Genomic DNA, 16,555 nt, shown 5'->3' on the forward strand with positions numbered 1-16,555 from the left:
ATTTCCAGCGCATATTCGGGAAGCTCTACAGGTGAAATACAGCTCTGTGCTAAAAGCCTATGAGGACAGCGCTAAAAAACATGACAACGCGAGTTGAAACCCTACAAACATAACTCAGATTTGAGGCCGGAGGCAACGAGCGAGTCCAGCGGATGTGTTTTAAGATAATGTGTCGCTGAGACTTTGTCCAAGGCCCTGGTGGAAATGTTCTGAGGTCGGAAAGTGTTTGTTTTACTGCCAGAAGTGTTTTAGATAGAGAGGGGAAAAGGGATAAAAGGAAGCGAGACAGAAATGAATGTAGTGTTGTTACGCCATCTGGTGGTTGTATGCTGTAAATTTAAGATAATGTTGAACTAGACATTAAACTTGATTAGTTTCACTAAATTCAGCTTTTTTTTTTTTTATTTATAATGCCTATTGTGTCAAAACAGCTTTTTTATAGCTGGTTAGATTGTAAAAACCTGTCAATTTCACTCTGCTAAAGCTGTGTAATCTAAATAAAAGTTTTGTAATATTTTAGATTAAAAAATAATCCCATGCATTTAATTTATCAACAGTGTTTAGAAGCAGAATGAAATTATTTTCTTTTATTTAATTTAATAATTTTATTGTATTACTTTTATTTTACTTTAGAACTTGTAATTTATTATTTTATTTTATTAATTTTATTTTACTTTAGAACTTTTAATTTATTTTATTGGCTGCTTGTGGCAACTAGCTATTATGTCTTCTTAATTTAATTTAATTTAATTTAATGTAATATAATGTAAAATTGAATTTAATTTAAATAAATATATATATATTTATAAATAAATAAATCAATTTATATATATATATATATATATATATATATATATATACATATATACATATATATACACATACACATACCATGCATTTATTTAATTTCTCACCAGTGTTTCGAAGTAAAATGATTTTATTTTTTAATTTAAAATATTTATTTACTTTATACTTTACAAAAAACAGTCTTTTAACGTGTTTTATCACTTTTATTTCACTTTTTTATTTTTAATTTATTATTTTATTATATTAGATTTATTTTACTTTTTTACTTTATTTTAATTTACTTTATTGTCTCCTAGTAGCAACTAGCTTTTCCCATTTCCTTTTATTTTCTTTTATGCCATTGTTTTATTTTATTTTATTTTTAATTTATTTCAAGTAACATTTTTTAATGATTTTAGTTAATTATAATACATAACTATAATAACCTTCCAAACAAACTAAAAAACTGAAAAATAATAGATTTCTTTTTAAATTATTATTTTAAATAATTCTTAAAATAATATTATTAACCTAGTCTTTTATCACATTACTTTTATTGTACTTTTTTATTAATATTTTATTGTATTAAATGTATTTTATTTTACTTTATTAGCTCCTTGTGGCAACTAGCTTTTTTTTTATATAAAATTCAATTTAATATCTTATTTTATTTATTTTAAAATAACCTTTCAAACAAACTAAAAAAACAGAATAATATTAGAAAAAAATATTTTATTTATTATTTTAAATTTCATTTTATTTTATTATTTTATTTTATTTCAAACAAAAAAAAAAAAAAAAAAAAAAAAAAAAAAGAACAAACATTTTGTAATTATTCTTTTGTTTTATTTTATTTCAGTTTAATTTATTTTGAGTAACATTTTTTATGATTTTAGTTAACTATAATAACCTTTCGAACAAAATAAAATAGAAACATAATAGAATTTTTTTAAATTATATATATATTCAGTAAACGTCATTTCAAGTAACATTTTGTATGATTTTAGTATTCTGATGGAAATTTAGCGCTGGTAACAGACAAAGGATGACGTTGCTATTCATGTTTGTGTGAATATCAAGATATTTTACCGTGCTTTTGTCTTTCAGGAGTTTCTCAATCACTTCGATCAGATGCTCCTTCTGATCCGGGTCCAGACTGGACAGAGACAATCAGAGACCTCAGTAAAACACTCAATCATTAACATTCAATGACCACATCTGCGTGGATGCGCACATTACCTGTAGAGTTTCTGAATAGCGTGAGCGGCGGTTTTCCGCACGTAAGGTGAAAGGTCGGTGGATGCTTCTTTGATGGCCAGCATCATGATGGGAACGATGATGGGAACTCTGATACTGGACAGGACCCTGAGAGCACTCGCTCTGATAAGCTGATTGGGATCCTGCACACACACCAATGATGGAAACGTGTGTTAGTGCTGATCTAATATACAGGCAAAACTTTCATGCACAAAGGCTGCACGATTTGGGCTGAAATCCAATTGCGTTTTTTTCTGAAAAAAAAAAAATTGCCATTTAAAATGTGATTTAAAAAAAAATTCAAGGTTTGCTCTGCTTGTTTGTAGGGCAGCAAAATTTGTGATCATACATTAATATGTCTAAAGAATAATAATAATACTTTACTATTTATAATTTACTATTACAACTACACTATAAAATATATTAATAAATTGCTATAGATATACTAAAATAAAGATAAATTATTAAATGATAATTTTATTTTAAAAATTTTATTACAACTGTAAAATTACAATACTAATATTTATGGTTGTCTTAATTTCTTAATTATACATGACTTTTTATCATTTTTAAACTAAGTAAAACTAAATAAACTAAATAAAAGATAATAAGAAGAAGAAGAAAAAGAAGATTTAAAAAATATTAATAATAAATTCTTAATTTCTGTAACTTCTTGACTTTGTCACTTTTAAAATTTATTATTATTATTATTATTATTATTATTATTATTATTATTACTACTATTATTATTATTTTAATACATTTATACAGTTTTTATACTATAAGATTTTAGTTTGTTGTAGTACTTGAATTAAATGAAAAAAATAAATGTTGATCTGGCAAAAAGCTGAAATAAAAAAAATGGTTAAAATAAAAATATAACAATTACTAAATAAAAACTAAATAATAATAATAATAATAATAATAATAACAAATGTTATTGTTATTACTAAATAAAAAATTGCTATTACTATCCTATATATTATATTAAAAATATATAGATATATTAAAATAAATGCGTATTTAAACAAAACAATTTAATATGAATTATTTAAAAAAATATTTTACAATTTTATATTACAACTAAAATTACAATACTAATATTTACGGTTGTCTTCATTTCATAATTATACATCACATTTTGTTGTTTTTAAACTTAGTAAAACTAAATAAACTAAATTAAAGATAAGAAAAAAATGGTTAAAATAAAAATATAAAAATTACTAAATAAAAAACTAAATAATAATAATAAGAAGAAGAAACTTTTTTATTATTTTTTATATATTTATATATGTTTAAAGTAAATTTAAAACATACTGCAAAATATACAGTTTTTATAAAATTAGATTTTATTTTGTTTTATTACATAAACTTAATGAAAATGAGAAATGTTGCTTTAGCAAACAGCTGAAATAAAATAGCTATAAAGTTACAAAAATTACTAAGTAAAACGAAAAAAAATAGCAAACACTAGTTATAAATAGTAATAACATTTAAGAAAAGTTTAATAACAATAACAATAATAATAATAATAAAGTAATTTATTTTACACTACAACTGTAAAATTGCAATACTAATATTTATGGCTAATATTTATCTTAATTTCTTCACTCGCAAACATTAAATTATTAAATTGAATTGCAGCCTTCGAGATTTGATAATCACACAAAGCCATATCATAATTTTGATTAATTTTAATTTTAATAATTCGTGCAGGCCTACTAAGGGGGGCATTGTGTAAAGAGCAAAGAGAGCATCATGGGAGAGGAAAGGGGCGGGACTTACCTTGAGTGCCCGCTGAAAGGTGCTGATTGACAGGAGGGCGAGATCCTGCTGTTCCTCTGCATACCGGACGAGGTACACGTACACAAGCTTCTTCAGCTAAAACATACACATACAAATGAACCAAACATTAAAAACAGTCCACTCCTTGGTCATTACTCTGGCTTCATATGCTTTTGTTTGTTTCAGGAAAGAAACACAGAAAACTTTAAGAAGCAGACAAACAAGCATCATCCAATCCCAGCGTTAAAAAGCTCATTTTCCATCTTAATAACTCAGAAACAGTCTGATCAGCTTGTACTCAAAGGCGAAGGGTCAAAGGTCGGCTCTCCGTATAATTGCGTCCAGCTCTCGGGGTGACGAGAGGTCACTAGCGATCAAGGAGTCACGGCGACGCATTCCATCATCATCACCACGGCGATTACCAGCCAAATGGAAAAACATCACTCACTTCATAAAGAGAGACATTACCCATCTGCCCCTCTGGTTAATCACATTTACATACAGCGGCCTGCTGATCAGGGATTGGAGCATCCGTGCGCATGTTAATTAGACGGCGACTAAATGAACCGCTGGCATTTATAAAGCAGAATTATATGAGGAGGAGAAAAACTAACTGGATGGAGATTGTTTTTTAAACACGAGATTGTTGTTACCGCATCATTTATAACAGGGACACAACAAACCAAAACACAAGCTATTGTGCTTTATAGATTTTAAAAAATGCATTCTGTGGATTAAACCAGAATTTCGAACTGAAGTTTTAAGAGGTTCGACCTGAAAATTAAAATAATAATAATAATAATAATAATAATAATAATAAGCAAAATAAATGTCAAAAATAATTAAAAGTACAAGTAATACAGTAAAACAAAATAAAAAATAAATTAAAATAAAACAATAAAGACAGTTTCAATATTACTGGTTAATAATAATAATAATAATAATAATAATAATAAAATTAAAATAAAAACAATCAAGTAAAATAAAAGTAAAAAATAATCACAAGGAAGTTCAAGTAATGTAGTAAAAGAATAAAAAAATTAAACTAAAATAATAAAGATAATTTCAATATTACTGGTTAATAATAATAATAATAATTAAAATTAAAATTAAAATTAAAATACAATAAAGTAAAATAAAAAAATTAAAAGTACAAGTAATACAGCAAAATAATAACAAAAATATTAATAAAGATAATCATTATTACTGGTTAATAATATAATAATAAATAATAATAATAATAAATTAAAATAAAACAATAACCTAAAATAAAAGTAAAGTAAAAATAAAAGTACAAGTAATATAGTAAATAAAAAATAAATAAAATAAAATAATAAAGACAATTTCATCATTAGCGGTTAGGGATAATAATAATAATAATAAAAGTAAATAAAATTAAAAAAGTAAAAAAAAAATTAAAAGTAACAAGTAATACTGTAACAAATATAAATATAAAATAAAATAAAAATAATAAAGAATTTCATTATTACTGGTTAGGAATAATAATAATAATAATAAAATAAAAAGTGGATAAAAAAAATAAAAGTACAAGTAATACAGTAAAAGAATAACATATTTATATAATAATAATAATAAAATAAAACCATTTCAAAAATGTCATTACTTAAAATATTATAAATGTTAACTAAAATAAATAAAAAATTAAATAAAAAATAATTTCAGCAGTTGCCAACATTTTTTAGTTTAACTTGATGTACTAAAACAACAAAAATATAAACTGAAATTAAAAAATAAATAAAAATAGACATATAAAAAATATATAAATAAAACAATATCAAATACATTTTTACCACTTAATAAACACATTTTACTGAAAATTATGCTGTTCATAGAGTTCCCCAGTTCATTGCTATGGGATGTTATGTAAAGCTCGTCCAAGTTAGCAACAGTAACTAAGGAGGGGCGGAGCTTATTAAAGGGCCAACTGCACGAGTGTTTAAGAGTGTGTGCGTGTGTGTTTGTGTACGACCCTGCAGTGAGTGGATCAATGGTCACACCTGTGGTCTCGTCTTGTGTGAGTGTGTGCATGTGTGTGGATCAATGCCAGCGTCCCCTTGCCTCTGAGCTCCAGAGAGCGACAGCGTTCGGCACACAGCTGCCCAGCACTGAGCATCAGACGTGGGGAGAGACAGAGAGAACGTGACTGGGCCCCTGGACCACCAATTACACACCGGCCCCTCAAAACAGCAGCCGTCTTCTCCAGCCAGGACGTTTTCCCAACCACCTCTCATGTCTCTCCATCACCCCGTCCAGACAATCTTCTTTCCATCTAAACACTCATTCTTCATCAACAAGGGCTTCCCTGTCAGAAGCCTGATCAAAAATAACCCCCGTCTACAGGGCTCCTCACAGCTGCCCAACACTTGTGCTCAGCAGTCGATTTTCACTCTCAAATCAAAGCAAAAAGCGCAATGAGGAAAACTGGATTGAGCATGTTTTAGAGTGTTTTATATACTTCCTTACCTCAATGTTTTTGCTTGCAACATTCTTCACCACCGCTGGGAAAAGTTCAGATGCATTCTTTCCCTTGGCAATCAACTAGATAGAAAAATAAATACGTTAATTAGAGAAAATGAAGCAACACACTGATGCCGCGTGATGAATGCACACTCACTCTTAAAGGGGCAGTTCACCCAAAAATAAAAATTATTTATTCACCCTCAAGTTTCTTTCTTCTGTTGAACATGAAAAAAGCTATTCTGAAGAATGTCGGTAACAAAACAGTTACTGGTTCCCATTGACTTCCGCAGTATGGAAACAATACTATGAATGTCAATGGGTACCAGCAACTGTTTGCTTGCCCACATTCTTTCTTTTTGGCTGAACTGTCCCTTTAATAACAGATCTCTGTTTCTCAGTATGACGTACCCCCACAATCCTCTTCATGGCCTCCAGCTTCAGAGACTCTTTGCTGCTTTCCAGCATTTCCTTCAGATCTTCATTCCTGCAGAGAAACCAATGGGTTATATTTAATTCATATTTAAACACAGCGGAAAGAAGGACTTGATTAATTCACATTCATGCACCCTTACGAAAATGCACAATAAAAAAACTCATAAAATTACTCATAAAATGAAAGTAGGGCTGTTAGGGCTGATATAAAAATAAAAAAATAATATCTGTATTATCCACATGTGTTTGTTTACCATTTCAAAACAGCAGAACCATTGAAAAAATAAAAAAATCACAAAAATACAATAATAATTTAAATATATTTAAATAATTAATTCAAAAAATTATTATTTATCATTTTTACAATTAAATTTATTTTATTTCATTTTATTTCATTTATGTATTATAAATGGTATATTTATACATTATTATATATTTGCATTTACCTTATAATTATATTGACAATTATATAAAATATTATTATATATTACAAATATTAAAAATAAATATATATTATAAATATTCAATATAAAAACAATCACAATAAAAGACAAAAAATATGAATTTTGTCTTACAATTAAATTTTATTTATTATATCATTTATTTATTATAAATGGTACATGTATACATTATCATATATTTGCTTTTATATTATAATTATTAAAAATAAATATATATTATAAATATTCAAAATAAAAATAAGAAACAAAAAACTGCTTTTTTACCTGAAAAAACACACACACAAAATTATTCATATATTAAAATAATCAATTACAAATAAAATAATTCATTTAAAAAATAAATTAAAAAAATACATTTTTATAATTTTTACAATTACATTTTAATTAATTTTATTTTAGAAAATATTTTTAAAATGAAACATTATTTTATTATAAATGGTATATTTATACATTACAACATATTTGCATTTACATTATTACAATTAAATAAAATATTATTACTTATTATAAATATAAAAAATAAAAATATATTCTAAATATTCAAAATATAAACAAACAAAACTTTTTTTTTTTACCTGCATGTCTTCTTACCATTAACCAACATCAGGAAACCATGAACATACTGACATATTTAAAACTTGAAATAAAATGTGTTAACTAAAATAAATATAATAATAATAAAAAAAACTATTTAATTTAATTTCAGCAGTTGCCAACATTTTCGAGTTTAACTTAATGTAAATAAAATTTAAAAAAATAAATAAATTTTTTTTATTTAATTTCTTTCATTTTATTTCTAACTTGGTGTACTAAAATAAATAAAATATAAACTGAAGTAAAAATCAATAAAATATATATTTTTTTAAAATTACATAAATAAATATATATCAAATTTATTAACATTTTTGCTTGCCATCAAACCTTTAAACGTTACTGCATAATTTAAAAATTAATAAAAATAAAATTAAAAAATCTAAATATTAAATCAATTTTTACCATTTAATAAACACATTTTACTGTAAGTCATGGAGTTCATTGAAATCTCCAGTTCATTTCTACAGGATGTTCTGTAAAGCTAGCCCAAGTTAGCAACAATAACCAAGGAGGGGTGGAGCTTACTGACTTAAAAGCTCAAATACTGACTTAAAATCTCAGTGGGCAATTCAAGTAAATACTTTCGACTGGTTCGGCTGACTAAAACGACAAAAATCCCTTGCCTACAGCACCAAGAACACAGAATTCAAGAAAAATCATCTCCATTCAAGCTGATGGAAAACAGCCGACGACATATTAGATTAGTCTGTGCGAATGCTGGTCATTCCTCTATCCACACAGCACTATCATTTACATACTTATCATGTGAGACACATTCTTGAGACAATTTGAAGACAGTATGCTATCATGTCACAGATACAGATGAGCTATTATTTAAGCAAAAGTACTGAAACATAAGGACATTCAGACCACTAGAATCTGTCTATGTTTTTAAGCTCAGAAACAAATGCCATGCTTTAAAGTGGCTTTGCTTAAGCATTTCTCCTACCCTCTGCTTGATTTCTCCTCATTACCACTTTTGTGGTTGTTGGTCAGAGCCTGTTCCTCCGAGCTGAAGTCTGATTTTAGCGTGAGCTGAAGGTTCTCGGCCGAGACGAGAGCGTTTCGCATCACTCCGGCGGCTTCCAAACGCAAGCTGCCCAATCCTCCGTTCATCTTACACGTGTACAAAACTACTAAAAACCACAAATCACAGCAGTAGAGAAGATCAAGATGATCCACACATAGCTGGATGCCGTGAAAGACCCATCAAGAGGTTCCTCAAGACTCGCTCATCCATGTAGAAACCATTTAAACACGACTATGAGATCCATTTCTCCAAAAATCAACCCAGAAGACCAGGTCTAAGAAGCTAAAGCCATGAGAACGTTTGACATGGAGTGAAAGCCATAAGACAGCACTATCCTCCAGCCTGACTCGATCATCTAGTTAATGGCCACGTGCAGCGGTCGCACAACTGTCCAGTGTGACCATCACACACCAATTAGATCCATGAGCGCTGAGAGACCAGCGAGGTCACAATAGTTCACTTCTATCATAGACTGAAAGCTGAATTCCCTTAGGTTCTCCTCAGATCTGCTTAGTTGTCCAAAGAAGCTTCTTGCATTAGAGAATGATGAATCCTGAGGTATCGATCAGGTTGAGAAATGCTCAACCTCAGAGGTCCAAAGCTCGCAAGCTGCGTCTCTTTGAGTGCAAAGTTCGGACTTGTAGCTAATAACGGAAGTGGGTAAAATGGAAAGGAAGTCCATTGAGGTCAAAGCAGCACCATCTAAAGAGCTGAGGTGACTCATATCAACTTCGTGGTAATTTTTCATAGCTATGGTCACCTCCCTTTTGAGGAAGCATACAGGCTCTTATCTTCAGGCCGAGGCTTTCATCGTTTCTCTCTTCGCTTGTGCTCGCTGTTCACGGTAGGTCTGCTTATCCTGATAACGTGAAACTTCCTCCTGCCAACCAAGGCAACAAAATATAACAAGTCTGAAACTGTCGCACCCAAATAGTGAAGCGGAGGCAGGAACGAGACGAATATTTTGTGAACATTGCCAGGCGATTGTATTGAAAACGGTGGAATGAATCGGTTGGATTGAACAAGAATCACTGAGATGTTCGTAGTGAACACTGGCTTTCAAGCTGCAAAGATGTAGATAAAATGCACCATTAAATAGTCTATACAACTTGTGCAATATATTCAGTCTTTTTAGACCTTTCGAAGTGAAACAGATTGAAATGAAACCATAATTTGCTGATAAACATCCCTTCTTGTAAGTTATTGACTCAAAAACTGCTTCTAACTGAATCACTGAATCAATGCGTTTAACCTGAAAGTAGTCCATGTGACTTATGCCCTATGTTTTAAGTCTTCTGAAGTCATACGATAGCTGTCAGAGAAAAACAGGCTGAAATTCAAGTTATTATTTGCTCAGTCTTTTCCTGCATTAAACTATTAACTGAGGAATTGCTGCAAATGACTCAGTGAATCAATAAGTTGAACCAGAGAACAAAAGCAATGAACAAATCTTCCAAATCTTACCAATGAAAGCTGCTTGAGCTAATTCACAAATTGGATTTAATGAATTATTGATGAGTAGACCTGATTTGTTTCTGAAATAAAGTTCAACTCACTGATTCATTGAACAGGCTCCTGCATGAAAGTAGTTCATACAACCTGTGTGCTATGTTTTGAGTCTTCTGAAGTTAGCTTACAGAGAAACAGACAGAAATTTAAATCATTCTTTGCTCATAATTTTCTCCACAAGTGAACTATTAACTCAAGAACCACTGCAAATGATTCAGTGAATCAATGAGTTGAACCAGAGAACAGAAGCAGTGAACAATTTATTTTATTTTAAGGGTCTTACCAATAAAAGTTGTTTGAGCTTGTTCACAAACTGGATTTAATGAATCACTGATGAGTTGTCCTGATTCGTCTTGAATTAAAGTTCAACTCGCTGATTCATTAAAAACAGGCAGTTGCATGAAAGTAGTTCATACAACTTGTGCACTACATTTTGATTCTTCTGAAGTCATACGATAGCTTTCAGAGAGAAACAGACTGAAATTTAAGTCACTGTTTGCTCATAATTTTCTCCACAAGTGAACTATTAACTCAAGAACCACTGCAAATGACTCAGTGAATCAATGAGTTGAACCAGAGAACAGAAGCAGTGAACAATTTATTTTATTTTATTTTAAGGATCTTACCAATAAAAGCTGTTTGAGCTGTTTGGATTTAATGAATTGCAAATTAATTTGATTTGTTCACAAATTAAAGTTCAACTCACTGATTCCCTGAACAGCCAGTTGCATGAAAGTAGTCCATACAACTTGTACACTACATTTCGATTCTTCTGAAGTCATATGATAGCTTTCAGAGAGAAACAGACTGAAATTTAAGTCGTTATTTGCTCATAATCTTCCCCTCGAGTGAACTATTAACTCAAGAATCACTGCAAATGACTCAGTGAATCAATGAGTTGAACCAGAGAACAGAAGCAGTGAACAAATCTTTATTTTATTTTAAGGATCTTACCAATGAAAGCTGTTTGAGCTAGTTCACAAACTGGATTTAATGAATCGTTGGTGAATGAATCTGATTTCTTCCCGAATTTAATTTCATCTCACTGACTCACTGAACAGGCTCTCGCATTAATGTAGTCTGAAAGATTCATGCAGTATATTTTCAGTCTTCTGAATTATTTAAGATATTATTTAAGATATTTGCTGAAAAAAAAATTATATATATATATATATAAAAACACCAGTGAGCTATTAACTTGAACAGCAAATGACTCGGTGAATCAATGAGTTGAACTAAAGAACAAAACCAGCGAACAAATCATTGCTTTGAGCTGGTTCTTATGAATAAAAAGGAACGATCTTGTTATAGTTCACAAACTAGACTGAGCAATTAGTTAACGAATCAATATGATTTGTTTATGAATTAGTTCAACTCACCGATTCACTAAACAGATTCTTAAATGAACAGCTCACAGGAGAGGAAGATTATAAGAGAATAATGACTTCAATTTTGATTTGTTAATCAAACGATACTATCATACAACTTGAAATACAGTCCAAGAGTTGTATAGACTACTTCCATGCAGCATTTTGAGGCAAGTTACAATGATTCACATGAAAAAGACCTGTGTAAATATTCAAAATATCACATTTTTAGTCTAATAAATCCAGTGGTTGGTTCCACAAAGAAAAGAAAGCCATAGAGGTTTACATGTGAGTAAACTATCCCTACAGCGTTGTTATCCCTGCATCTCATTCTTCCTCTTCTCTCTCTGCTCTCATGAGTTCAGTCTTCTGCTTGCAGTCATGTGAGAGCACAATTCAGTTAGCCCTAAATAACATTAACATCCTTCCATTATAACCCTCAACATATCTACACAAACACATACCATCCCACCATCAGCTATGACAGAAAACCAGCATCTTGAAATCAGCAAGCAAAAATAAAACAATATGCAAACAACAGAATGGAACCCATGCAATCTAGTCCCAGTGAATAACTAAATAATAAACAGCAGCGAAGGCTTTTTGCTGCATAATAAATGACACAGTTCTCCTACGACCCATTAGATTAAACAATTAACAGGCTCATTAATGTAGGAAACAGCAACAGACTTCCTGTCTAAGGATGGGAATTAATCATTTTGAACTGTAATTGTTGGAACAGATCCTTTAAAGCTAAATGGAGTTAAGATCCCATAGGACGGGGACATGAGGGTTTGACGTCAGCCCTGTCAACGGCCTTCACACAAAGAGGATGGAGAAGACAAACACTGGCTGAGTAGATAAACACTAGAGACAATACAGTATGTAGATTAATCCTGAGAGATCCAGCTAGCACTTTATGAGACACCACAGAAGAAATAATAATGGTATTTAGAAGCTAGAGTGAGCCAGGCCTAGTTTCATGAATATTATTGATGAGATATCTGGACCAAAAGGAGAAATAGGGCTCTGATTTTACAGGCATACTGACCCCTGGAGGGGAAGAAGGGCTGCAACAAACAATAACATGAGATTGCAAGACAAGACAACCACCAGAAAACTATGATTTTATTAGCAATATATATTTTTATTTGATACAAATTAAATTATATATTATATTTTAATATATAATAATAATTATTATTTATTTTATTTTATTTTTATTTTTTTTTTTGCTGCAGTTTTTTCTTTTTAAAAACTGTCTTTTCCTTTAAAATTATTTTTTCTAAGGATGCACCAAAATCAAAAATTCTGGACACACTTGGTCAAAAATGGTGTTTAATTAATTATTTATTATTTTATTAAATAATATAAAGTCATTTTGTAAGACTTTTTTAAAATTTAACTCAATTTTATTACATTTTTAATTTAACTCGTATATATATTTTTTTAAAATCAATAACATTCTAAATAAATTAGCAGCATACATATATACACACATTATATCAGTATATAGAGAAAGAAAAAAAACTAAAATTTATGAATATTACATTTTCACATACATATTAAAAAAAAAAAACTATCTCAGGTTTTGCTAAAATATTTAATGTTTAAATCAAATTACATGTGTGTGTATCTATTTATGTATCTATAACCTTATTTATCCTCTGATAAATGCAAATGTGCTACACTACCAGTCAAAAGTTCTTGAACAGTAAGATTTTCAATGTTTTTTGAGTTTCTTTTTTGATCCAAAGTACAGCAAAAACTGTAAAATGTTTAAATATTTTTGCCTTTTAAAATAACAGTTTTCTATTTGAATATATTTTAAAATGTAATTTATTCCTGTGATCAAAATGAAAATTTCAGCATCATTACTCCAGTCTTTAATGTCACATGATCATTCAAAAATCATTCTAACATGCTGATTTGCTGTTCAAGAAACATTTATTATTATTATTATTATTATTATTATTATTATTATTATTATTATTATTGTTATTATCATCAATATTTAAAACTGTTTCTTTTCAGGATTCTTTGATGAACAGAAAAACCCAAAGATCAGCATTTATCTGAAATAAAAAGCTTTTGTAACATTATACACTATACCATTCAAAAGCTTGGAGTTTGAGTTTTTTTTGTTTGTTTTGTGAAAGAAATTATACAAATTAATCATTTTATTTAGCACAAACACTTTTAAATTGATCGAAAGTGATGATAAAGGCATTTATATCAATGAAATATTGGTTACTCAGCTGTTTTCAACATAATAATAATAACAATATATGTTTTTATGAGCAACAAATCAAAATATTAGAATGATTTCTGAAGGATCACGTGACTGGAGTAATGATGCTAAAAATTCAGCTTTGTAATCACAGGAATAAATTACATTTTAAATTATATTCAAATAGAAAACAGTTATTTTAAACAGTAAAAATATTTTAAAAATGTACTGTTTTGCAGTTCTTAGGATCAAATAAGTACAGGCTTGGTGAACAGAGAAGACTTCTTTATAAAAAACATTAAAAACCTTACAGCTCAAAAACTTTTGACTGGTAGTGTATATATAATTAATGTAACTCCATAAACTCATAAACATACTTTCGCTGGAAACATTAAATATATGTACACTACCGTTCAAAAGTTTGGGGTCAGTACATTTTTATTGTTTCTTTTTTTTTTTTTTTTTTAAAGAAATTAATACTTTTATTCACCAAGGATGTATTAAGTTAATAATTAAAAGTTTATTAAAAGTTAATAATAAATAATTTACACTGTTATAAAATATTTATATTTTCAATAAACACTGTACTTTTTAAACTTGTTATTCATGAAAGAATCCTAAAAAAAAAAAAAAATAAAAAAATAAAAATCACAGGTTCCAAAAAATATTTGGCAGCACAACTGTTGATATTATCCAACATTGATCATTCTAATAATAAATCCGCATATTAGAATGATTTCTGAAGGATCATGTGACACTTAAGACTGGAGTAACAGCTGATAAAAATTCAGCTTTTCATCACAGGAATAAATTCTATTTTAAAGTATGTTAAGATAAAAAACATTATTTTATATTGTAAAAACATTTTGCAATATTACTGTTTTTTTTCTATATTTTTAATCAAATAAATGCAGCCTTGATGAGCATAAGAGACTTCTTTAAAGATTATTACAAGTCTTACTGACCCCGAACTTTTGAACGATAGTGTATATCAAATGCAATATGAGTGTGCATTTATAGGCCTATATATAAAACTATTATCTCTATAAATTCCTAGACACTTGTGCTACAAAACAAAAAATAGTGAATGGTTTGTAGTTTACCATATGTGAGCCTGGACCACAAAACCAGTCTTAAGTAGCACGGGTATATTTGTAGCAATAGCCAAAAATACACTGTATGGGTCAAAATTATAGATTTTTCTTTTATGCCAAAACTCATTAGGAAATTAAGCAAAGATCATGTTCCATGAAGATATTTTGTAAATTTCCTACTGTAAATATATCAAAACTTAATTTCTAATTAGTTATATGCATTGCAAAGAACTTAATTGGGACAACTTCAAAGGCGATTTTCTCAATATTTTGATTTTTTTCCACCCTCAGATTCCATTTACTGAAATAGTTGCATCTCGATCAAATATTGTTCTATCCTAACAAACCATACGTCAGTGGAAAGCTTATTTATTCAGCTTCCAGATGATGTATAAAGCTCAGCTGACACTTACGACTGCTTTTGTGGTCCAGGGTCACATATTCTTATGCAAAACTATCATGTAACCAAACTCTATTATAAATCTATTATGTCAGTCTGGTAGACAACATCTTAGTGACAACTTTTGCATAAACAATGAAGGATACAAGACAGAAAAGCAAATATTTATATTCTCAAGACGTGAAATAGTTCAGGACAGCACAACACTGGTCTGTGAGGCTGCTTAATCTGCTCTTCATGCAAATATGATAGCTCCAACCTAACATACAACCCACAATATGTTTCATAACCCCAAATTATAAGGTCACAAAAAAGAGGCGTGTCGCCTCAACGTATACTATAGTATTAGACAAGACAGCTAGCATCACTTGACACCCAAACATACACAAAAACATTCTTCTTCGTATGCTACAACTACACTTCTCACACAGGAGCCATTGTGGAAACAGAAAAGTACATTAATAAACATCATGTGAGCGTGTGTTCCGGGTTTCTTACTTCTTGTAGTCGGCGCTGAAGAGGCTGAAGGCGGCCCCGCCGCTGCTGATGCTCACGGGGATGTTGCTGTTCTCCTGCGCCGCGTCCACGCCGGACTCCACCGAGCCCTGATCGTTATACGACACACTGTTGGCGGACATCCCGAGCATTTACCCCGATTCACACTGATCACTACAGCACCGCAGCCTTATTTATCCTCCGACAAACGCAGATGTGCTTTAACGACGTTGCGTTTATGGTTTTCACTGAATGAATCGAAAGAACAAAACTTTTTTATTCCTGACGTACAACTTTTTTCCTCTTCCACGCAGAGTCGGAAGTGAGCTGGAGTTCGGTCACATGACCGTCACATGACAGCAGTGTGACGAACACCAAACACACACACATCTTCTTTTTTCTTGCTCCGGGATTATATTTTTCATTTAAAATATTTTTATTCATTTTCATAATTTCTTTTTATTATCATATTTTTATTTTATTATATCCATTAATCATTAATTAGATTACAGCCACACATTTTCATATTAAAATGTAACTCTTTCTAGTTTTATTTATTAATAATCTTATTTGCGATCACACACTCACAAACCTCAAACTATGAAAAATAAACATTTTGTCAGAAAAAGACAAA

At 29.7% G+C, this 16,555-nt stretch overlaps 1 protein-coding gene across 2 annotated transcripts in view; it reads right to left on the minus strand.

The window, feature by feature from the left end:
* The window catches only part of ap3b1a (adaptor related protein complex 3 subunit beta 1a), a 75,907-nt gene extending 59,641 nt beyond the window's left edge, over nt 1-16,266 (minus strand). For both annotated transcript variants that reach the window (XM_051093316.1, XM_051093315.1), the window contains exons 1-6: nt 15,925-16,266; nt 6,718-6,793; nt 6,313-6,387; nt 3,829-3,924; nt 2,026-2,186; nt 1,876-1,942 (exon numbers count right to left, since the gene is read on the minus strand). In XM_051093316.1, coding sequence (XP_050949273.1) covers nt 1,876-1,942; nt 2,026-2,186; nt 3,829-3,924; nt 6,313-6,387; nt 6,718-6,793; nt 15,925-16,073 — 624 coding nt within the window. In that variant the 5' untranslated portion in view covers nt 16,074-16,266. The remainder of the gene's footprint in view (nt 1-1,875; nt 1,943-2,025; nt 2,187-3,828; nt 3,925-6,312; nt 6,388-6,717; nt 6,794-15,924) is intronic.
* Between the last annotated feature and the right edge of the window lie 289 nt (nt 16,267-16,555).

This window comes from Labeo rohita, chromosome 21 (assembly GCF_022985175.1).
Source record: "Labeo rohita strain BAU-BD-2019 chromosome 21, IGBB_LRoh.1.0, whole genome shotgun sequence".
Taxonomy (NCBI): domain Eukaryota; kingdom Metazoa; phylum Chordata; class Actinopteri; order Cypriniformes; family Cyprinidae; genus Labeo; species Labeo rohita.